The 24,454-nt window shown below is 44.8% G+C and overlaps 1 protein-coding gene across 1 annotated transcript; it reads left to right on the top strand.

The window, feature by feature from the left end:
- The first annotated feature begins 10,996 nt into the window (after positions 1-10,996).
- On the top strand, positions 10,997-24,218 carry trib3 (tribbles pseudokinase 3). Its single transcript, XM_043710834.1, has 4 exons — positions 10,997-11,636; positions 17,040-17,333; positions 20,303-20,595; positions 21,752-24,218. Exons 2-4 carry the CDS (start codon positions 17,046-17,048, stop codon positions 22,203-22,205), a joined length of 1,035 nt encoding a protein of 344 aa, XP_043566769.1. The 5' UTR covers positions 10,997-11,636; positions 17,040-17,045; the 3' UTR covers positions 22,206-24,218.
- Positions 24,219-24,454: the final 236 nt, after the last annotated feature.

Here is a 24,454-nt window from a genome sequence, read left to right as displayed (position 1 = left end):
CTATTTATACCATTTTTTTTGATTCTTGGAACTCACTTCTGAATTTGGGCATGGTTTTCTTTCTCCCCACAGTGTAAGTACTGAATGCTCCTACTCTGTGATGTAGATAGGAGCAGCAACAGATGTTGGATAGTGTCGATAAGGAACTTGAATCCAGATGTTTGCAATTCAAACACACAGCCCTCCACGACTGAATGTTTCTAGCTGGTGAAAGGAGCCAACTCCCCTGAGGGTCACCAAGCCAAATGGGGCAATTAGAAGCGTGCCAGGGTCAATCTCTCACTCCTGACTGCCAGTGAGTGACCTCAGCAGTGAATCAATCAGCCAGAACTTGTGTACCAGGTCACTCACTAGTAAGCTTCCTACGCACATCCCCCTGGATACTAGACAGACCATAATACTTGCACTAATCTGTGATGCCTTCTAGAGGCGAATATCTCACCTGCATGTGGGACACTCTGGGGTGGAGGGCTGATACCACTTGAGGACAAGATAGGGTCATAGACAAGCTTCCCATACTTCTCCCTCAGGGAGAAAATCCCTAATGTGGAAGGGACATGAAAGAAACACGACTTGCATTCCTGTAGCGCCTTTCACGTCACCTTCAGGACGTGTCTTAAAGCCAGGGTCAAGTACTTTTTGAAGTCTGCTCTCCGTTGTTAAACGCAGATAAAGTAGGTTGTGTGTGTGATGAACTCGGGGTTAGCAGCTCAATGTGGAACTCCTGGTAGAGGGGAGGGTCTGCAAAAGTAGCACTGAGAGCGGGGGCGACACCCCAACTCTGCAACTTATAATTAGCGATCAACACAGCTTCTAAATAAAGCTTGTAACCGCAGTGCCAACGCCAATTTCTGCTCCCTTCTTTGCGAAAAATGCTAATATATTAGTCACCACATCATTCAAACATTGCCTTTTAAGTTCAGTCCCTTCAAGTTCGCCATGGCAACAGTGTTATTTATGATGGGAGCTTCCCAGGCTCCGCCTGTTTTGCCCTGGACATTGCAGAGTTATGTGCAATCTTTGTGCAATGTTGCAATGTTGTCACTCAGCAGTTTTCAGCAAGTTAGAGATGGTGCAATCGCCCAGTGCCTATGCAAAGCCAGCACTGAAAACATTAATTTCTTGTTTGTCGGGCCCTCCCCTTCCTTTCTCCACGCCTATTTGTCTCCCTGCCATTTACTTTTTCTATATCTTGTTTTTGCAGCTGTTGTTTGACAAAAAAAATAGAGAGCAGCTTCCCCCCTTTCAGTATTTGAATAAGACGACTTTGGGGCGGAAAGCATTGTGAAAAATCAGAAGGCTGGGTAAGAGGATAACATCTTGAATTTACATAGCACCCTTCACATTCCCAGGCCATTTCAAAGCCCAAATAAAGTTCTTTTTCTGAGTTATGATGTCAGAAAAACAGCAGTCATTTTTTTGCACTGCAAACTCCCACAAAAAGGAATGTTATCAAGATCATCTTTTATTTAAAATCAAATATTCTTTTATAGGATGTGAACTTTTTGGGGGGAAGATTTGTAGCTCAGGTTGTAAGTTTGCTCGCTGGATTTATTCTCAAATGTTTCATCACCATGCTAGGTAACATCATCAGTGAGCCACCAGTGAAGCACTGATTAGATTACTTACAGTGTGGAAACAGGCCCTTCGGCCCAACAAGTCCACACCGACCCGCCAAAGCGCAACCCACCCATACTCCTACATTTAACCCTTACCTAACACTACGGGCAATTTAGCATGGCCAATTCACCTGGCCCTGCACATCTTTGGACTGTGGGAGGAAACCAGAGCACCCGGAGGAAACCCACGCAGACACGGGGAGAACATGCAAACTCCACACAGTCAGTCGCCTGAGTCGGGAATTGAACCCGGGTCTCTAGCGCTGTGAGGCAGCAGTGCTAACCACTGTGCCACCGTGCCGCCCACTGATGTCCTGTCCTGCTTGGTATTGATGTCACTTGGTTTGTTGTGGTTGGTAATGTCACTTCCGGTTCTGAGGTTGGGAAATGGGGTCCAAATCGATATGTTTGTTAATGGAGTTCGGGTTTGAATGACAGGCCTCTAGGAATTCCCAAATGTGTCTTTGTTTAGACAGTCCTAGAATGGATGTATTGTCCCAGTCAAACTGGTGTCCATCTTCGTCTGTGTGTATAAATACCAGTAATAGTTGGTCATGTCTTTTGGCGGCTAGTTGGTGCTCATCTATCCTGGTGGCTAGTTTCCTGCCTGTCTGTCCAATGTAATGTTTGTTGTAGTCCTTGTAGGATATTTTGTATGTGACATTCGTTCTGCTGGTTGTTGGTATAGAGTCCTTTAAATTTACCAGGAGCTGTTTCAGTGTGATGGTGGGTTTGTGGGCTACCATATGAGCATTTATTACCCATCCCTAATCATCCTTAAACTGAGGGCTTTTTTAAAAATTCATTCGTAAAACATGGGTGTCATGGCTGGGCCAACATTTATTGCCCATTCATAGTTGCCCCTGAGAAGCTGCCTTCTTAAAGTGCTGCAGTCCACATACTGTAGGTAGGCCCATTGGGAAGGGAGTTTCAGGATTTTGCCCCAGCAACACCGAAAGAACATTGAAATATTTCCAAGTCAGGATATCATAGAATCCCTACAGTTTGGAAGCAGGCCATTCAGCCCATTAAATCCACCCTCTGAAAAGCATCACACCCAGACCCACCCCACTATGCTATCCCTGTGACCCTGCATTTCCCTTGGTTAAGCCACCCAGCCTGAATATCCGTGGATGCTATGGGCAATTAAACATGGCTAATCCACCTAATTTATGCATCTTTGGATGAGTGGTGAATGGTTTGGAGGGGGAATACAATTGGAGGTATATCCATGCATCCACTGCCCTTGGCCATCCGTATAGCAGTAGTCATGATTTTGGAAGGTGCTTTTTAGGGAGCCTTGATGAATTTCTGCAGTCCATCATATACATGGGAGCTGGAGTGAATGAGGTGCTAGTCCAGCCAATACTTGGCCATGATGTGGAGGTGCCGGTGTTGGACTGGGGTGGACAAAGTCAGAAGTGACATGACACCAGGTTATAGTCCAACAGTTTATTTGAAATCACAAGCTTTTGGAGTGAAGGAGCAACACTCCGAAAGCTTCTAATTTCGAATAAACCTGTTGGACTATAACCTGATATTGTGTGGCTTCATTATTGGCCATTTCAGAGTAAATGACGTTGATGTGGGTCTGGAGTAACATGTAGGTAGACCAGGTAATGAACGTAGATTTCCTTTCCTAAAGGGTATCAGTAAACCAGATGGATTTTTACTGAAGTTGGCCAAAGTTAACGTCCAGCTGCTGCTAGGGTGGGATTTGAGCCCAAATTCTCAGAGGATTCACCTGGGCTACTGGATGACTAGTCCAGTAAAAACAACACATCATCATCTCCCATTACAGTGGTATTGGGAATTGGCAGGGGAGTGAGTGGGACTGGTTGAATTGTTCTCAGAGTCATAGAGATGGACAGCACAGAAACATACCCTTCAGTCCAACTCATCCATACTGACCAGATATCCTAAATTAATCTAGTCCACCCTGCCAGCATTTGGCCCGTGTCCCTCTAAACTCTTCCTATTCATGTATCCATCCAGACGCCTTTCAAATGCTGTAATTGTACCAGTCTCCATCACATCCTCTGGCAGCTCATTCCATACAGGCAGTACCCTCTGCGTGAAAAAGTTGCCCCTTAGATCTCTTTTAAATCTTTCCCCTCTCACCCTAAACCTATGCCGTCTGCTTTCGGACTTCCCTGCCCTGGGGAAAAGACCTTGGCTATTCACCCTATCCATGTCCTTCATGATTTTCTAAACCTCTATAAGGCACCCTTCAGCCTCCGACGCTCCAGGGAAAACAGACCCAGCCTATTCAGTCTCTCCCTTTAGCTCAAACCCTCCAACCCTGGCAACATCCTTGTAAATCTTTTCTGAACCCTTTCAAGTTTCACAGCATCCTTGCTGAGAGCTAGTACGGAAACAAGGGCTAAATAGCCTCCTTCGTAATCTTTCTATAATTTCAAATATTGATCTCCAACGTCAACCTGACCTTCTACAAAATCACGCTGCAGGATATTCTTTGTCTCCCTGAGAGAGCAACTAAGACTTTAACTGAAAGATAGCACCTCTGATGATGCTGTATTCTCTCAGTACTCCAGTAATGTCTCAGATGAAAATCGTCTCAAGAGTGGAACATGAATTCAATACAATAGGAAGAGCACTACCCAGTGAGATACTGACACTGTAAGGACCCATGCCTAAAATGGATACAGGAAAATTGGCAAAGATACAATGAGTGATTGACGCAATTGCTGTAGATATGTACCCATGGGTATGAGGCAGTGACACACACATATAAACACGATACCTGGACCTTCCTCCATGTAGTCCAGCTCAGGGGACGCCAATGCTTAAGGAGGGAAATCCACTAGCATAGTACATTAACATATGACTCATTGAGGGCAGAGTTTGAGCAGAACGCACTAACCCCTCTGCTTCCTGATCCCATTTCCTGGGTCTGGGGCATCAAGACTGGCCCAGCCAATATCAACTAGAAAATAATAGGGGTGGTGCAGCAAGTCAGATATCCCATGAGGATCTTAAAAACAGGCAGAGCTGCCTCAAAATTCAGACTGAAGGCCTTCCACTTAGCCCAAGACAAGACCTTCAGTTGGTGAGTCTCTAGTTCAGACTAAAAAGAGAGGCAGCTACCGCTAGAGGAAGTACTGTACTGTGGAGTTCTGTGTTTGCTTATAAGGATATAGTAAGTGATCTATGCTCACACTATGCTTTATTGTTTAAGCCTGGGTGTTGACTCAGAGCAAAATAAGCAGAAGCACAGAAGCTACCAGAGCTGAACTGTAAACATGAGCACAGGCATTTTGGTGAGTGCAGAGATAAATGTGTAAATAAACCTGTTGCACACTAAGAAAACAGTGCCATTGTTCAGAGGAATTGCAATTGTTCTGAGGAAAAATCAAATTTATCAAAAATACTTCAGGCACCTTGACACAGAAGCTCTCCCTGAGGAAGCTGAGAAGTGTTGGTAAAATTAATCAGTCCAGTTTTCTAGCGTTTGGAATGGGATTTCAGATGAGAAATTCCCCTTCTCAAATCCATCAGTTCTAGAGGTCAATGTTACTTGTTGAATTTCCTTCATCTTTGAAACACTAACAAATGGTATATCAAATGGTTTGTGTTGCCATTTGTTGTCTTAACTGAGAGACATTTTGTATAAAAAAGGTCTCAAGAGACATTGAGGAAAAGTGAGGAGGGAAGAGGAAAAAGAGCTGAGGTCTCATCGGGTCATAATATAATAAAAGGAGAGAGTAGAGAGGCTGAATAGTCTACTACTGTCTGATTACTGAGTATAGATTGGTTCAAAGTATGCAAAAGATTTAGCCCCACGGCTGTCTGGCACCACTATACTCCTCCAATTTCTGGACTTGTGTATTCCCCAGAAGTGACTGTGCCCAAAGCACTGGAATTTTCAGCTTCAATTGCTCCGAACAGCCCTTCCCACTCCTGTAAGACTCCCGAAAGGTTTTGGTGTCAAATGTGGTTGAGCACCATGGGATGTTCAAATATTTTGAAAGTGCTGCATGAATGCAAGTTGTTGCCATTTCAGCACCTCAGGACTGGACAATTTAGTGCTGTTAAACTGATTGTGCATGATTGGCCCAAACAACACAAGTTACAAGCTTGAACTCAAAGCAACTCCATTTCCATCCTCAAGCTGTTCTATTTGTTTTGTGTTTGAATCACTGAACTACTGCCCCTCTTCTTTCTTTTCTGTACTCATGCAGTTCATTACCATAGAGTCATAGAGATGTACAACACGGAAACAGTCCCTTCAGTACATTACAGAAACGTACCCTTCGATCCAACTAGTCCACACCGACTACGTTCCCAAATGAAACTAGTCCCACGTGCCTGAGTTTGGTCCATAGCCTTCTAAACCTTTCCTATTCAGGTACTTATCTAGATGTCTTTTGAATGTTGTAAATGTACCAGCCTCCACCACTTCCTCTGGAAGCTAATTTCCATACATGAACCACCCTGTGTAAAAAAAGTTGCCCCTCATGTCCTTTGTAAAACTTTCTCCTCTAGTTTTCAACTTTCCCACCCGAGAGAATGACCTTTGCTATTCATCTTTTCTATGTCCCTCATGATTTTATAAACTTCTGTAAGGTCACCCCTTAAACTCCTATGCTCGATTGAAAAATGTCCCAGCCTATCCAGCCTATTTTTACAACTGAAACCCTCTATTCCCATCAACGTCCTGGTAACTCTTTTCTGAACCCTCTCCAAATTAATAATATCCTTCCTATAGCAGGACTTGATGTTCCATTTTTTTCAATATCCCATTATTGAAGTGATAATTAAGAGGATCAATGAGGGCAGAGCAGTGGACGTGATCTATATGGAGTCAAAACGTGTAGCGCTGGAAAAGCCTGATGAAGGGCTTATGCCCAAAACGTCGATTCTCTTGTTCCTTGGATGCTGCCTGACCTGCTTTTCCAGCACCACACTTTTTGAGTCTGATCTCCAGCATCTGCAGTCCTCACTTTCTCCATGATCTATATAGACCTAGTAAGACATTTGACAAGGTTCCTCATGATAGATTGGTTAGCAAGGTTAGATCACATGGTACACAGGGAGAACTAGCCATTTAGATACAGAAAGTAGAAGACAGAGGGTGGTGGTGGAAGGTTGTTTTTCAGACTAGAGGCCTGTGAACAGTAGTGTACCACAAGGATTGGTGCTGGGCCTACTGCTTTTCAACATTTATATAAATGATTTGGATGTGAAAATAGGAACTATGGTTAATAAGTTTGCAGATGACACCAAATTTGGAGCTGTAGTGGACAGCAAAAAAGGTTACCTCAGAGTACAATGGTATCTTGATCAGATGGGCCAATGGACCAAGGAGTGGCAGATGTAGTTTAATTTAGATAAATTTGAGGTGCTGCATTTTGGAAAAGCAAATCAAGGCAGGATTTGTAATGGGAAGGTCCTAAGGAGCACTGATAAACAAAGAAACCTTGGAGTGCAGGTTCATAGTTCCCTGAAAGTGAGGTCGCAGGTAGATAGGATAGTGAAGAAGGCATTTCTTATGCTTCCCTTATTGGTCAAAATATTGAGTACATTGAGTATAGAAGTTGGGAGGTCATATTGAGGCTGTACAAGACATTGGTGAGGCCACTGTTGGAATATTGCATGCAATTCTGGTCTCCTTCCTATCGGAAGAATGTTGTTAAACTTGAAAGGGTTCAGAAAAGGTTTACAAGGATGTTGCCAGGCTTGGAGGATTTGAGCTATAGTCAGAGGCTGAATAGGCTGGGGCTGTTTTCCCTGGAGTGCGGAAGTTGAGGGGTGACTTACAGAGGTTTATAAGATCACAAGGTCTTTTCCTTGGGGTGAGGGAGTCCAAAATTAGAGGGCATAGGTTTAAGGTGAGTGGATAAAGATATAAAAGAGACCTAAGGGGCAACCTTTTCATGCAGAGGGTGGTGCGTGTATGGAATGAGCTGCCAGAGGAAGCTTTTCCACCACTCAGACAAAGTCCCGCTCCCGTATCATGTCTGTGCTCACTGACTCATACTGGCTCCTAGTCAAGCAACTTTGTGATTTAAAAATTCACAGCCTTGTTTTCAAATCCCCAAATCCCTCCATGGGCTTGCTCCCTCCCTATCTCCATCATCTCCTACAGCCCCACAACCTTCCTCCCTCCATGGGTTCACTCCCTCCCTGTTTTCCATTCTCAATGCTAATGGCTCTCCCATTGGAACCCATTCTGCCCCTGAGCCTGACTTCCTTTCTTTAAGGCACTCTGAAAGCCAACCACAGTCAATTGATGTGAAGCTGGAAAAGCACAGCAGTTCAGGCAGCATCCGTGGAGCAGGAGAGTCAATATTTCAACCTGAAAGATTCACTTTCTTGCTCCTCGAATGCTGTCTGACTTGCTGTGCTTTTTCAGCTTCAAATCTATTGACTCTGGCTTCCAGCATCTGTCTCCAAGTCAGTCATTGAAAACCAACCACCTTGACTAATCTTTTCATCAATTAATGTGACACTCATTTATTACACTGGTAAGTGATGGTACATGCTGTGACGGCGTGGTGGCTCAGTGGTTAGCCTGGGTGCAATTCAGCCTTGGACAACTATCTGTGTGGAGTTTGCATGTTCTCCCCATGTCTGCATGGGTTTCTTCTGGGTGCCCTGGTTTCCTCCCACAATCCAAACATGTGCAGGTTAGATGAATTGGCTACGCTAAATTGCTCATAGTGTAAGATGTATTAGTTAGAGGAATGGGTCCGGGTGGGTTGCACTTCAGAGGGTTGGTGTGGGCCTGTTGGGCCAAATGGCTGGTTTCCATACTGTAGGGAATCTAACCGCATATCACCTTATGTGTCTTGGTACCAAACTTTGCTTTATCACTGTCCTATGAAGGTCCTTTAGATGTTTCATTGCATCAAAGACGCTGTATAAATGTACTTGGAATGTTACTGTTAGAGGCACCAGAGGAATGCACATTGTTGTTGCTCTGCTTCAAAGTGTTTTTTTTTTGTGTTGCAACCACCTAGAAGAGACAGCCAAGTGATCAGTTTGATGGCTTATCCAAAAAGACAGCATCTCTTACAGTGCAGTGCTCCTTCAGTACAGCACAGCAGGGGCAATTTAGATTTGGCTCTCACATTTCTGCAAAATGCCTTGAGCTCCCAACATTCCAGATCTATAGGTCGTTCTGCTATAATGCACGTTTCGTTAATGCAAATTTGCTTTGATGCGATTGACAAATTGGGGACACTGTTTCTAAAGCACGATACGTTCAAACACGATTATAACATGATCCTGGCTCCATTGATTTAAATGGTGCTGCTATTATGCAATTTACTTAATACATGGGATTGTGCGAGACCACGACTACCATGTTATAGCAGAACTGACTTGTCAGTGCAGCATAGGCAGTCTAAGTGAGATGCTCAGGTCCTGTACTGGCAGTGGTGGGGACTGATAGGGACTGTGGAGGCAGACGAAGGGACTGCCTGAATAAAAATAAGTAGCCTTTTGGGTAAGTGAAGTGAAAGCCACACAATCCCATAGGACTGCTTTTGCATTGGAAAGAAGTGAGCTTAACCCAGGGGTCACCACGCCTCAGATGAGGGGTGAGTTGAGAAGGCCGTTCATTGAACCCATGTCTTCGGTGTCCCTCATCCAAGCAGCCAACTGAGTTAACCAACCCTAGAAATAGGCTGAGCTGCTCTTGATGTGTTGGAGTTTGTGCAGGGCGGAGCTGAAGAAGTTGCTTAATATTCAGTCATTCATCTCAGTGACGCACTAACCGCGTTTTGTCTTATTTGTGCATATACTGCAGAGCGCAATTCATATAGTGAATCATTAATTTATTGTACAACCTGATTAGATTGTAAACTGTAATGATTTCTCAATAAACTGCAGGTGTAATCATTAATCTAGGGTACATGTAAACACATCAATAACAGGGGGCACATGAGCTGTCAGTATTTACACTGTTCTTTCTTCCTAGGAAAATAACACCCAAACAGATTGTAGCTGTTCCATTGATGATCTGGTGATAGTTTGGCTCATCTGAGAGTCTGCAGTTGGAACCCAATCCTCAGAAATGGGGACTTTAAAACAATGCAAAATACTTTAGGAAATATGAAATTGAAAGTAAAATGTTGGAAACTCTCAGAAAGTTGGCATTATCTGTGCAGGCTTCACACCACAGAATTGTTTACCTGCCTGTGCTAATCCCTGACTAATGAATGTCTCAAAATTGAACTCCTTAACCTTGTCTTCAAATCTCTCCATGGCCTCACTCTCTTTATCACGGCAATCCCCTCTAGTCCTGAAGCACTGAGTGAATTTCAGGATCAAGTAATAGGTTTGGTTGGCACCACCCTCAACTATCACTCCCTCCATTGATGATGGGCACTCAGAGGATACACTGCATCAACTTAGACAGCACTTTCCAAATCCACTACTATTTCTATCTGAAAGGACAAGGGCAGCAGACCCATGGGAACATAACCCCGGCAGGTTCCTCTCCAAGTCACTCACCAACCTGACTTGGAAATATATCACTGTTCATTCAATGTCACTGGGCCAGAATTCTGGAACTCCCTCCCTAACAGAACGGTGGTTTACCTGTACCCTAAAGATTGCAACAGTTCAAATCGGCAGCTTCTCAACACTAGTGAGGGATAGACCACAAATGTTGACCTGGACAGTGATGTCCACGTCCCATGAATGAGTTAAGTAAAAGAACTGCATGCCTCTAATTCTGATCTATTGAGTATTCTTGATTTTAATCACTTTAGCTACCACTTGGGTTTGAATGTGGAGGTGCCGGTGTTGGACTGGGGTGAACAAAGTCAGAAGTCACAGGACACCAGGTTATAGTTCATCAGGTTTATGTGAAATCACAAGCTTTTGGGGCACTGCTCCTTCTCCTGACCATGGAGCTGCGCTCCAAAAGCTTGTGATTTCAAATAAACCTGCAAGACTTTAACCTGGTGTCCTGTGACTTCTGACTTTGGTCCTGAGCTGTGGAACTCCCTCCCCAAATCCCTCATACTTGATCTCCACCCTCCTTCACGATGACCTTTCTCATCAACTTTGCCCTAGCACTGGGTAATTTACCTGCATTCTGGCTCAAATAGTATCGTGCGAAACACTTTGGCACATTTTCCTTTTCAGGTGTGACATAAATACTTGGCTTTGTGTGGTGCAGAACATTATCTCATTTGGGATGGCGACGGTTCCTCAGACTTACAGGTTTGGCGATATTGATGCTCGAAGAGAGTCTCTGAAGGATAATTTTTCTACCCGCCCACCTTTGGGGATCTGGTGAAAACCTGTCTTTGAAACCAGGTGATTTATATATACATATATTATATTCCTCTTCTTGCCCGCCCCCTTGATACTGTGTCGCCAATAGTTTGTGTGTGTTATACCGAGAGGGAGGGAGAATGTTGCAATCGGTCGCCAGTCATCGTCAGCCTGTTCAGAGTGAGAGTGAAAGCGTGTGGACTGTGTAATAATTCAGCAGGATTACAGCAGCCTAGCATCATAGTGTGTCTTTGCTCTCGGGACACACACATCACACTCTCTTACTCAGTCGCTCACCTTCAAACCAAGAGGAAACACACAGAAGACAAGGGCAACATTTTATCAGTCTCATGGAGAAAGGACAGAGATATTTCTGAGGACGTCGAGAGTTTTAACGATTTCCTTCCATCATTTGGCATTTCAAGAACAAGTTACTATTTCATTTCCCCTGCCCAGGAATTACAAAGAATATTTTCCTTTTGCTGCTTCTTGAATTGAGACTTCACTCCGAGAGCTCAGAATGTTACTGGATGGTGGGAGGTAAACGTTACCCAGGATCGTCGGGGGCTCAGAGACCACACGTGGGGAATTACTGACAGGGGGAGAGCATCTGCGAATTTCCACTTTCACATCCGAGAGGGAGAGAGAGAGAGACTGTCGTCTCAGGTTCTCGGAGATTCCTGCGTTACTGGGAATACCTCGTCGAAACTGCTTCGAGCGAATCTCCCACCACCCCCCCTTCCTCCTAACGAAACAAAACCTTTAGTAAGTGGTGCCTGTTATTATACATAAATATAAACGTGTAGTCGAGAGTTTTAGTGTTTAAGACTGAACCTTAAACATCGGTCCCTCTAAAATCGGGGCGGGTGTTTAACCCTTTGTTGAGAAATTCAAGGAGGAGAGAAGTTATAGATACTTAAAATTGTACTTATGGCCAATCTGTGTTACAGAGAATAATAATATTGTTCCTTTTGTGTAAAGTTTACACAGGAGTGAAGGGACATAAACTTTTTTTAAAAGTTCTTTCTCTCGCTCACCCCCCACCCCACGGTAACGGTTTTGATGCTTGAAACTCTGGATTAGTTTATGTTTGAATTCTTGAAAGTTTCCTTGAGATATTCTCATTTGGAATGGCGAGTGTGGCAGAGTTCTGGAACCGCATGGACTGACTGGAGGCGACTCTCTTTGTGTGAGAGACATTGGTGTTCCCTTATGGAAACTGCACACGCTGTATCCCTGGAAAAGTCAAGGAGCGCGTAGGAAATTTCTGTATCTTCTTAAGGGGGGGACGAATCTGGAGAAAACCGAGACCCCCACACTCCCCGAGGTGTTGGGAGATCATTGGGGTCTTTACATAAGAAACAAAGACAACTTCCTCTGGGTTTATTTTTCTGGTGGGGTGTAGACTGTCTGGAACAAAGGAGACGGTGCCAGCAAACGCTGGTTTAGTCCCTTCAGTTCTGAGGAAGGCTCACTCGAGCCGAAATATTAACTCTGATTTCTCTCCATAGATGCTGCCAGACCTGCTGAGATTTTCCAGCAATTTCTGGTTTTGTTACTCCCCCCCCACCCACAAACAAAAAGGGTGTTTGATACTGAGAGAGAAGGTCCTGAATCTCAAAATGAGACTTTTTTTTTGGTAAACCTCTTTATTTTTTTAAAAAGTGACTAAGGAGGTTGGATTGAGTTGGTGACACAGATCAGCTGTGCGTTCCTTGAGCAATGGGAAAGGTTGGTGGGGGTTGAATGTCCTCCACTTGTTCCACATATACGGAAAGGGTTGGGTTTTCCTTAGTATTCTTCCCAAGGTATTCCTGCCATCTCCTCCCTCCTCCAGCCTAATCTGTTCATGAATGTGGAGCCCCTGAACTGTGAAAAGTTGTTGCCTGTAATTGGGATAAATGGCTTTCAGCTTTTCAGTCCAACTCTTGTCTTGACCTTTAAATCTCCTTCTGACCATTACCCCCTCAATGTGGTGCCGAGTGTGTCTTTGCGACACTCCAACCCATTTTTGAGTGAGGGCCATCTGTTCACCACTTGTTCTGTAGTGGTGTCTGCACTGACAATGCAGGGGCCGGACTGTGATCCAATCTACCTCACTCTTCACAGTAACAACTTGAACTTAACACTCCAGTGAAACCCAATAGGACATTTTATTGTCAACCCCTATAACGGATTTGATCATGAAAGGAGAGATAACCATGGAAAACTAGGAGGGGGATATTGCAACCAGTGACCAAAAGTTTGGTCAGAGACCTAAGGTTTAAGAAATATGTTATAAAAACGGTGAGGGGAGAGAGCAAGAGGTATAGATCTTACCGGCGAGGTGGATAATGGCAATACCTCTTGGAGAGTGAACAAGTTAGGACTGTCTGTCTGGGAGGAAAGATTTGATAGAGGTATTCAAAAGCCTGCAAGATGTCGACAGGGTAGACAGGGAGAAACTGTTCCCGCTCGTGGAAGGATCAAGGTCTAGAGAACATGGATTAAAAGTAATTGGTGGAAGAAGCAAAAAGCAATGTGGGGAAAAGCTTTTTCATGTGTCTGGTCAGGGTCTGGAATGTACTCCCGGAGTGTGTGGTATGGAGGCAGGTTCAATCGAGGCATTCAAAAGAGGAATAGACTATTGAAAGAATAAGGTGCCAAGTTACACAGGCAGGACAATGGTGACACTCGGACAGCAGCAGACACAATGGGCCGAAAGGCACCCTCTTACACTGTAAGAATTCTGTTCTGTGGTTCTGGTGGAGCGATTGAAGTCACGGACGCTCCCAAGGCTTGAACTGGCAGAGAAGAGAGATCACAGGAGCTGTAGAGTGATGCAAGTGAGAGAGAGTGAGGGGCAAAGCCTTGGTTCCAAAGGCAAGTCACAGCTCCCAGGTGGATGAAGCACTGAGACTCTGGATTTGTAAATTCTTGCATGCTTGGAGCAGTTTTGTGGTCATTAAGTGTGAATGCCTGTGTCGTGTGTGTGCAAGATACAGGCTGTTTGTACCATTCAGAGGTGAGGCATGTCCTTGAGTGTCTAGCATTGGCAGTGTGACTAGCTGGGTGGTGATTATTACTCAATTATTTGATTCATCCTGAGTGTGATTCATCGGAAGTAACTCACTTTGTGAGGTAGTCAAGAGCTAGGGATAAGAGTCTTGCTTTTTATCCTCGTTAATGCAGGAGAGTTGTTTTAAGGCAGTTATGCTGCATTGGTAAAGCTCCCCACGTCTGAGCCAGGTAGCCTGGGTTCATGCCCCTCCTGCTCCTGAGGTGTGTTGTAACATCCCTGGACAGGTCAGTTAGGAAAATATCTTGTCGGAGCGTTGATGGATGTGTGTTGTGTTGTATTTTGTGGGACTGGGGAGGATTAAAGATAAACCTGTGTGTGTAGTGGGGGGATTTAGAGTTTCCATGTTTCTCTGAGACTCAGTGGATGCAACTCTACAAGGTTGTGTGTACCTCTTGTACGAATTGCATGAGCCAACTATGCCCACAGCACCACCTACTGTATCAGTGTGGCATTTCCACTTGAAGTCTTGCTCGGGGAATAAAGATAAAGGGACCATAGTCCTACTAGACAAACAGGCTACTCTCCCATTAAAGAGAGAAAGATGACTGGTGGTGGTCTAACCTGAGGGTCACCATTGCTCAGGCGAGGGGAGAGGTTGAGAAGGAGAGTCCTGCATAGTGTCCTCAGCCATTGTGGGAAATGAACCCACACTGTTGATATTACACAGCATCATCATTCAGCCAACTGAGCTAACTGACCCTCACGTAAGTACTGACTCCTGGTCACTATTGTGTTGTAGACCCCATACCTGCTTGAATCAAGATTTTGGTCTCATTTCTACAATGAATTCTCTTGATTTCAAACTTCACACACTGTGCACAATTGGAATTTCCAAACCAGGTGATTGTGAATCAAACAACTCACAAACACTGAAGTTACTTTCTAATCTGTCTTTCAGAATACTCATCAATGTCAAACAAACATCGTATTGACACAAAAGCTCCTGTAAGCATAAAACAGGTTCAGAATACAAGTTCTCCTATGACTATTCAGAATTTAGTAGGCAATTTGATTTGAGTTCTTTTTTTGCAAGATATTAAAGGATATTGATAGGTGAGAGAGATAGAGAGAGAGAATGTTTGTGCTGGCTGCAGAGCCCAGGATGGCAGGAACTGGTGTAAAATTGAGAATTGGTCCTTACAGAAGTGAAATTTGAAACGCAAAGTGCAATAGAAACTTGGCACATGCTTCTGCAAATAGCAATTGATGCTAGATTGATTGTTACACTTTAATTCCTGTTGTTTTCATGTTGAGGATATGAGGAGATGTGGCACAAAGGCAGCTGTGTGGAATTAGACAATTCAGGAACTCACTGAATGGTGGAAGGGCTGAATACTGTGCACTCCCAAATCCGGTGCTGCTGAGTGTTGATGGGTTAAAACATGCCGTAATGGAATAAACACCTCAGTGTTATGGTGGAAGATGAGCAGTCACAAAGCAATATACAGCACCTTTGCATGTAGTAATTCACCCTGAGGCACTTACATTCACTGGAGTGAATACGGAACAAAATTTGACCCTAGGCCACATAGAAATATTAGGACAGATGACCAAAGACTAGGACAAAGAGGAGAAGGGGGTGGTGCAGGCGCTAGAGGTTGATGGAGGGAATTGCACTACTTGGGGCCTGCGTAGTTGTAAGCATGGCTATGAATTAGCACTTTATCCTTTTCCCTTATCAGCATGCACACACAACTGGAGGTGCGAGATATCACGGTACGACTTGGCTGCAGTACAAAGGGTCCACTGCTGATCTGCAATGGACCTTGTGACTTTAGTAACATCAGGAGTTTGCAAAAATGGTTGGGTTCATGTAGCCTTGCAATTGACATGCTATCTCTACATTTAGACATTAACGATGCTGCCCTAAGTGACATTTAGTTATGGGGATGGGCTCGGAAGTGGGTTCAGGGGAAAGGCTGCAGGATCAAGCATTCTAGATGCTTCAAGGAGTTGATGCTGCGGATGGAGAGAAACTGTTTCCTCTTTGGGATGGGGGAGGAGGTGGTGGTTGTTACAAAACATGGTGTCAAAACCGAGAATGGAAGGTTTGAGTTATAAGGAGAGGCTGGGACTTTTTTCACTGGAAAGGAGGAGGTTGAGAAGTGACCTTACATAGGTTTATAAAATCATGAGGGGTATAGGTAAGGTGAATGACCCTAGAGTGGGGGATTTCAAGGTGAGGGGGCATATTTTTAAAGCGAAAGGAGAAGGATTTAAAAACAACTTGAAGGGCAATTTGTTTTACATAGAGTTCGTGTGTAAAATGAACTTCTAGAGGAAGTGGTGGATGTGGGTACAATGTTTAAAAGGCATTTAGATAAGTACATGAATAAGAATCGTTCGGAGGGTTGTAGGTTGTAGACCAACTGCACGCAGAGGGACTAGTTTAGTTTGGGATTATGGTCAGCATGGACTGGTTGGACCGAAGGGCCTGTTTCCGCACTGTAGGACTCCATGAGGCTGGCACAATGGCTCAGTGGTTAGGACTGCTGCCTCACAGCGCCAGGGACCTGAGATCAACTCCAGCGCCGGGCGATTGTCTGTGTGGAGTTTGCACATTCTCCCTGTGTCTGGTGGGTTTCCTCCGGATGCTTTGGTTTCCTCCTCACCACCTGTGTAGGTTAGGTGAATTGTCTGTGCTAAAGTGCCCACAGTGTTCAGGGATGTGTGGGTTAGGTGCATGGGTCAGGGGTAAATGTAGAGTAATTGGGTAGGAGAATGGATCTGGGTGGGTTAATCTTTGGAGGGTCGGTGTGGACTTGTCGGGTTAAATGGCCTGTTACCACACTGTGGGGATTCTATGGTGACTCTAAATGAGAACTGAATTATTTAGAAATGATATCAGAAAGCACTGGTGTCACACAAAAACTTGTGGAAATCTGGAACATTGTGAGTCAAAAAGCACTTCAGGGAATGAATCAAAAATCAAAACTGGTTAGATCTTTGTTAGTTCAGGGTGTTGAGCAATGTTGGAACCAAGATGTGTAGATGGAGTGAAGGTACAGATCAGTCACAAAATAACTAAATGCTGGAGCTACCTGTTTAACTCTGAAGTTGACTTTGGGAACCACCGTTTAAAAACTTGTCGTTTGCTTCCCCCTCAGATCCTTATGAGTGTGAACGCCCAGAGATCGCTGCTGTCGCTCCCGCCCAGGTTGAAGAGGTTAGACTTCGATGACGCTGACAACCCCGATCTCCCCAAATCTAAGCGAGCCCGTGTGAGCCAGCTCTCTATACCAGCCTTATCTCCATGCCTTGGCTCGCCATCCCCAACACCCTCCTCTTCCGATGACAACACCGTGTCCCGCATTGGACCTTATCTCCTGCTGAATCCCACTGAGGCGAATAACTGTTACCGAGCCATCCACACTCACACAGAGCAGGAATACATCTGCAAGGTACGCCAAATGAGTGTTATTGGGAAAGCAGGTCTTGCTCTCTGGGTAGCTGGCCACTGTTGCGTACTCTGGCCAAAGGACCACACGAGAACCTGATTATGTTCCTTGGCCTGTGGGAGGACCCCAGTGCGAAGGACAGTGAGAGCAGGTGGGTGGGTGAGGGTGGAGTTGGAAGGGTGTTGGAGACTGTTGACCTCAGCCACAAGGAGGGAAGGGCATTTGGTATCAGGGCCCCAGGTGGTTTGTGTTTTCAGGAGAAGTAGCTGCAGGTCTTTGCACTATGTTCACTTCTCACTGTTGAAGCCAACCCAACCTTTCGAGGCAACTTCCAACCACAAACCACGCTGCCGTGTGCATTTCTTGTAAATGGTCAATTTCCTGTGGCCCTGTGGTGTAACAGATTCTACAACTTCTCCGTCACCACTTCTGATTTTTCCTGGTCCTTTTATCATTTTCAAACAATGCAGCCATTCCACAAACAAGACCACTTCCTTTTTGCTGCTTTCTCCTTTTCCCAAATGGGAGAATACACCGAGAGATTATTTTCCCCCATTGTTTGTTCTCTGTGAGAAACAGGATTGTTTGACAGGCAACATTAGCTCGGAGACCTCCCTTTATCAGACAATGACCCAAATCATTTAGGTGTACAGCTGTGTATGTGCGTCTGTGTGTATGTGACTGTATATGTATTTCTGTGTGTGTGTCTATGTGTATGTGTCTATGTGTATGCATCTGTATGTATGCGTGTGTGCATGTGTGACTGTGTGTATGTGTGCGTGTGTCTGTATATATGTGTCCGTGTATATGTCTATGTATATGTGTCTGTGTGTATGTCTGTGTATGTGTGTATGTTTATGTATGTGTGTATGTCTGTCTGTGCGTATGTGTCTGTGTATGTGTACCTGTGTATGTATGTGTCTGCGTGTATATGTCTATGTATGTGTGTCTGTGTGTGTCTGTGTGGATGTGTCTGTGTATAAACTGGCGCCATGATCACACTGCCCTTTGTACCACAGAACTGTCTTTCTCTATGAAGCAGCTGGAGCTGACACTGGGGGAATCTTGTAAACGGTTTCCAAAGATCGAGAAACAAAACTGGATAGCGATTTCAGCATCACCTTCGTTATCCGTGTGACCTGAAGTCTGTGCATAGTTTTTGCCAATTTCACTTCAGGCCGGTTATGTGCTGATCCCATAGAGGAGGTGGGGTATTTGAATTGAGGTGTGTTTTCAGCAGCCTAGACTCCAATGTAAGAATTTCCTGCCCAACCTCTCCATCTGTAACCTAAACGTATTCTCCTTTTATGACCCAATCATGTCAATCAAAGTTTTGATCCATTTGGCAGACCAATATCTACATAGTGTACTAGGCAGCTAAAAAAAACTTTCAGATTTAAGAAGGGTTTTATTGTAAATTTACTGCAGTTTCCATTTTACCCTTGATCCTTCCAGTATCCAGCAGTCCAATCATCCATTAGGGAAAAACCCAGCTCTTTTATAAAAAATAAACCCAATCATCAAATTAACAAATCACCAAATTACAAACACCCCCTGTCAGGGGCAGTAGAAGAACACAAGTGTTTTGTTTAAGTCTAAAAGGAACAAAATTACAAATGATAAGTATTGACTGCCACAGGTACCTGAATCTTAATCAAAATCCAGCACCAAAAGAACACAGCTCTTTATTTCTTTTGAAAATAAACCCACCAGCAATGAATGAAATATCAAGTAAACAAATTACAAACATCATCGACCAGGGGTAATGAGCACCCAATTACAACTCCTGCCCACTTGGGGCATTGTAACAATAACAAATATGTAAAAGGTAAGGAAAAGAAGGGAGGAAAATAATCAAAATGGTGTTGGAGGGGGAGATAGTGTTGTCTAACCCCAGTGCTGTCCACCTTTTAGAACCCACTTCTCTCTTTTTTTCTTACACTCCTTCAAGTTGGACACAGTGGCTCAGTGGTTAGCACTGCTGCCTTATAGCACCAGGGTCCCAGGTTCAATTCCAGGCTTGGGCAACTGTGTGGAGTTTGCACATTCTCTCTATGTCTGTGTGGGTTTCCTCCCACAGTCCAAAAATCTGCAAGTTAGGTGAATTGGCCATGGTATAATTGCCCGTAGTGTTAGGTGAAGTGGGGAATAAGTCTGTGTAGACTGGTTGGGCCGAAGGGCCTGTTTCCACACTGTAAGTAATCTAATCTTTAACTTGCCCATAGCGTTAGGTGCATTAGTCAGAGGATAGTGGGTCTGGGTGGGTTACTCTTCAGAAGGTCAGTGTGGACTGGTTGGGCCAAAGGGCCTGTTTCCACACTGCAGGGAATCTACTCTAAATTAAACAATGAACACAAACACTACCCACCAGGAGTCAGTGCAACTGCAACAACCAATCTCAGGTAATGAAAGAGGGTGGGGTTAGATCAAAAGTGTTGGAGGGGTAGGAGCTGACTTTGTTTTTTTTTGTATAGCTCACCGTCAGATCACTTTGGTCACTAGTGAAAATAACAATCTATATGCACTGCCCATTGGGGACAATGCAACAATAACAGAAGGGAAGGGTAGGGAAAGAGTGGGGTTTTCGTGTTAAAATGGAGATGGAGGGGAAAACACTGTACACTAGCCCCTATGGTGTCAACCTCCCTCTAATTGCAAAAATCTGGCTCTCTTTCCTCATCTATTCAGACTCAACCTGTTTAGAGTCCCCGAAACATTAACTTTGATTTCTGTTCGTGGATGCTGCCAGACCTGCTGAGCTTTCAGTTTTTGTTTCTTAAATATAAAGTCTAATGATTATTGCATGCTCTCAAATGACTCCGTTGGGAGTTGCATTTTCAATACAGTGTGGTCACTCGTCCTAATACCTCCCTGGGTGCCAAAATGCTGTTTGATTTACAGCTTAATGATGAGCTTTGGGAAGTTGTCACTGTTGGTCTTCACTGACTTTCCTCTTCCTATTTGCACTGTAGGTGTTTGCGATGAAACGCTACAGCGAGGTGATTGCACCCTACGCCCGCCTGCCACCTCACCCTCACGTGGGTCAGATGGCTGAGGTGATCGCAGGAGACCGCAAGGCCTACGTCCTTTTCCAGCGTGGCTATGGCGACATGCACTCATACGTGCGGACGTGCAAGAGACTGCGTGAGGAGGAGGCTGCTACCCTCTTCAGGCAAATGGCAGAGGCAGTGGCACACTGTCACCAACATGGAATTGTGCTCCGGGACCTCAAACTGAGGAAGTTCATCTTCGCCAACAGACAGAGGTGAGTACAGGGAAGATTACAGAGGCTGCGTTGCAGACATCTCCGTAAATAACACTTTCTGCGTTAGATATCTGTCTGTCTCTGCCTGTGTGTGTGTTTACATGTCAGTTTCTCATTGTGTGTGTATCTGCGTCCAGGTCATTCTGCTGTAACGTGTGTTCGTCAACGTAATGGACAAATTGGGGGAACACTGTTCTACGGCATGAACTTTTAAAAAGTGTGTTGGCTTTAACGTGATTACATCGCCAACACTTTAAGCGCTGTTTCTAAAGTGTGATTTTTCTATAACATGGGGTTGCACAAGAACACGACCATCACGTTTTAAAATAACTGATTGAATGTATATCAGTGATTGGGTGTCTGTTGTGTGTGTGTCTGTCAGTGATTGTACCTGGTTTGTGTGTGTGTGTGTGTCTGTGTTTGTCAGTGACTGTATGCCAGTCTGTCTGTATGTTTGTCAGTGTCTGTGTATGTCTATGTCAGTGAGAGTGTGTGTGCATGTCTATCAGTGTGCATGTGTCTGTCATTGATGTTTACCTTCTCGGACCTCAGTCTGAACCCTCAGTGGATGTAAAAGACATTATATTGAGGAAAAGCAGAATCCTCTCCAATAACCTAACCCATGACCGACATCAATATTTAAGCAAAATCATCTCTTTTTATGTCATATTGTTGTGTATGGGATCTTCCTGTGCACCGCTTTGTCTGCCATGTTTTTCCTACATTGCAGCAGTAGTAACGACTCACTGATGATAAGTAATTAATTGGCTGTGAGGTGGTTGGGGTTCCCCAGAACGTGGGCGTAGACACACGCTTTCATTTTCAGACGAGACTAGTTGCTGTAAAACCTGGGCAGTCGCAAACTAGTTTCTTGGTGGTTCTATTGCCTTGTGCCAGGGACGGTGCAAACAGTAAAGGAGACACTGACGTAAATACATACAATGAGGCGTTAATATTCCTATCCTTTAAAAAGCAGGAACTTTTGACATGTTTTTCTGGTACATTTTAATAAAAATTAAACCAATCTTTTTGCAACGAGAGAAAATGAAGAATTGCATGTCCTGGGGGATTGTTTCTGTCGTAACAGTTAAAGAGTAGGCTTGGGCTGACATCTAAAACCACAGATTCTCAATGGATCTTTCCTTTACACTTTCAGGAACAAATTGAGACTTGAAAACTTGGATGACGCCTGTGTCCTGAAGGGAGAGGATGATTCCTTGATGGACAAACACGGTTGTCCTGCTTATGTAGGGCCAGAGATACTTAACACCAAGCAGTCATACTCAGGGAGAGCTGCTGACGTCTGGAGTCTGGGAGTGGTCCTTTACACCATGCTGGTGGGCCGCTACCCTTTCCAGGACATGGAACCCGCCGCACTCTTCAGTAAGATTCGGCGAGGTCTCTACACTGTCCCGGACCACATCTCCCCCAAAGCCAAGTGCCTGATCCAGTGCATCTTGCGACGGAATCCTGCGGAGAGGTTGACGGCTAGTGAGATCTTGGATCATCCTTGGTTCAGTTCCAATTTCAACATGACCTTCAACAGCAGCTCGGGCCCATCGACTGACCAGCTAGTCCCTGACGGCTACACGGAGGATGCAGATTTGTAGATTTCATTTTTTGTCAAAAAACCGTTTATAAAAAAAAGAGGAAAAGTATTTTGAAACACTGACGGTCACGTTGTGCCTTCTCTGTGAATTGGACAATGGGCTTTGACCTTCCACATCCTTCCCTGTTGGAGTGGTTTTTGAGGTGAAAGAGCTTGGAGGGTTGGGGGGAAGGAGGTGAGGGCTGGGTGCGGATCGTCCCCAGGATTTTCCAGCCGGAAGATGGTGCCCCATGCATCAAGGGAGGGGGAGGGTGGCGTAAGCATGGGGTGATGGACACCACTGATTGGTCAGTGTTTACGGCAGCATGTCATAGCAGTGGGTCTTTGAACAAGTGGGCTGCTTGATCCAGTTTGAGGGCCTCCGTGCCCCTCCCCTGACAGACAGCTTCCAAACCTTTCGGAAGTGCATTTCCCTCCCCACCCCAAGCTGCGGTAGAAAATGAAAACAAACCTCTGGCCGACCTGTTTGCAGCTAGAGGTTGCCGATAGCAATAAGTACACAACCAGGATTACCTCAGGACTGAGAGACTATGATAGAGGTGCGCTGTGTTGAGGGAGGGGGCATAGAGAGTTATGGTAGCTTGGTCGACGAATGAAACCCGGAAACCTCTGATCTACCATTCCACTGTCTGTCTAGTGAAGGGCTTGTAGCAGTGATGCTGTACAGAGAGCTTATGTCCAGTTTCCTGTGACCTCTCCTTCAACTGGGGACCAAAGGTGTTACTCATTGTTGGGTATGGGACGAGGGCTGTCACCCGCTCGGCATGAACCTTGTGACGATCGGGCAGCGTGGGGTAACCCACCAGCCCAGTGTTACCTCTGTACAGTAACACTCAGCCTTCCCTGGTGATGCTGGAGGAGCGTGAGAATGGGGCAGACTGTCCCACTTGAACTGACAGCTCCTGGCCGAGTCCCTTCATTGTACAAAAGCTGAAGGATTGCTCTTCCTCTCCCTCCTCGATAGTGCTTTCAAGAAATGCTAAGGATCAGCAGCAAGTACAGACGGAAGATGTTTCCTGTGTTTTCACTTTCATCTGATTTCCCCCTCCCTCGCCCACCCTCCTTCACAACCTCCCCCCCTCCCCCAGACATAGTATTGATGTAGAAATGACTGTTGCCGTGTTGAGCAGTGTGAGCCCTCACTCTTGACCAGATGTTGTTGTTGTAAGGACCTTACGTGCATCACTCGATACTTGACAATGTTTAATCCCTCTTCAGTGTTTACAGAGAGGAAATAAATGGGTTTCATGGATCCTGACTGACTTGAAGCATGGGATGACGTGAAATTACCAGATACTTTGGCACTGGAAGGATTAATCAGCAAATTCAGCCCTGCCTTTTGCCAAAATAAAGTGTCTGTATATTTGTTTGTCCCAAAATCTCGGTGTACGTTTTTACCTTGACAGTGTTAGACTGCACCCTTTAAAAATGTTAGAGAAAAACCCTCTTGTGTTTGCAGGCACATGTCTGTCTCTAGGTGGCAGCATTGAGACAATACAGTTAGTGCTTTGTATGACCCGTCTTGTCTTACATGTGGCCTACTCTCTGCTAAATGTCAGACGTGCTGTTAAGGGATCAATGCATTCATTTGAAGGGGGCCAAATTAAATGGAGACTGTTCTTATTGGGATGAAGCTTTGGCCGGGATTGGGAGCATCACTGGCCATGCCAGCATTTACTTAATTGGCCTGACCATTTTTCCAGTAAAGACTGGCAAACTCCACAGCCATCAGTTGTGGTGCCTTCAGTAGGTGAGCAAACCCTGTTTCCCACCGACCCTGTATCGCAACTTGGCAGAAATTCACCAGAGGAACAGGACTGGCTGAGTTATCACTCTCATCTGTAGCAGGTGCAGTTCCTCGTGTTGTATTATACAGGACTGTATGATGCAGTCATGACAAGTTGATGTAAATATATTTGATAACATGCAGCAATGCCAACACTACATTTGAGTTATTGTGTGTATGTACTGGTTGTATATTTGTTGATTTTCAATTAAAAACAATTGTATTTTTTGTTTGGTGTTAATTTTTTGAATCACACAAGTCCAGTTTCACATTTCTTCAGGGTTTGACATGGCAGTGTTAGGGATAAAGTGGTTGATATAACATTCCTTAGAAATTAGTCGTTCAAGGCTCAGTGCACAGTGCCAAGAGGTGGAAAGCTGAATTTGTGCAACAGGTAAGATGGGAAGTGGAAAGTTGCCTGGGGATGTCCTGTCCACTGACAGCAGGTCAAATCTAGAACAAAG

The sequence above is a fragment of the Chiloscyllium plagiosum genome, chromosome 20, assembly GCF_004010195.1.
Source record: "Chiloscyllium plagiosum isolate BGI_BamShark_2017 chromosome 20, ASM401019v2, whole genome shotgun sequence".
NCBI classification, from domain to species: domain Eukaryota; kingdom Metazoa; phylum Chordata; class Chondrichthyes; order Orectolobiformes; family Hemiscylliidae; genus Chiloscyllium; species Chiloscyllium plagiosum.
This window is presented reverse-complemented; position numbering and strand designations above follow the sequence as displayed.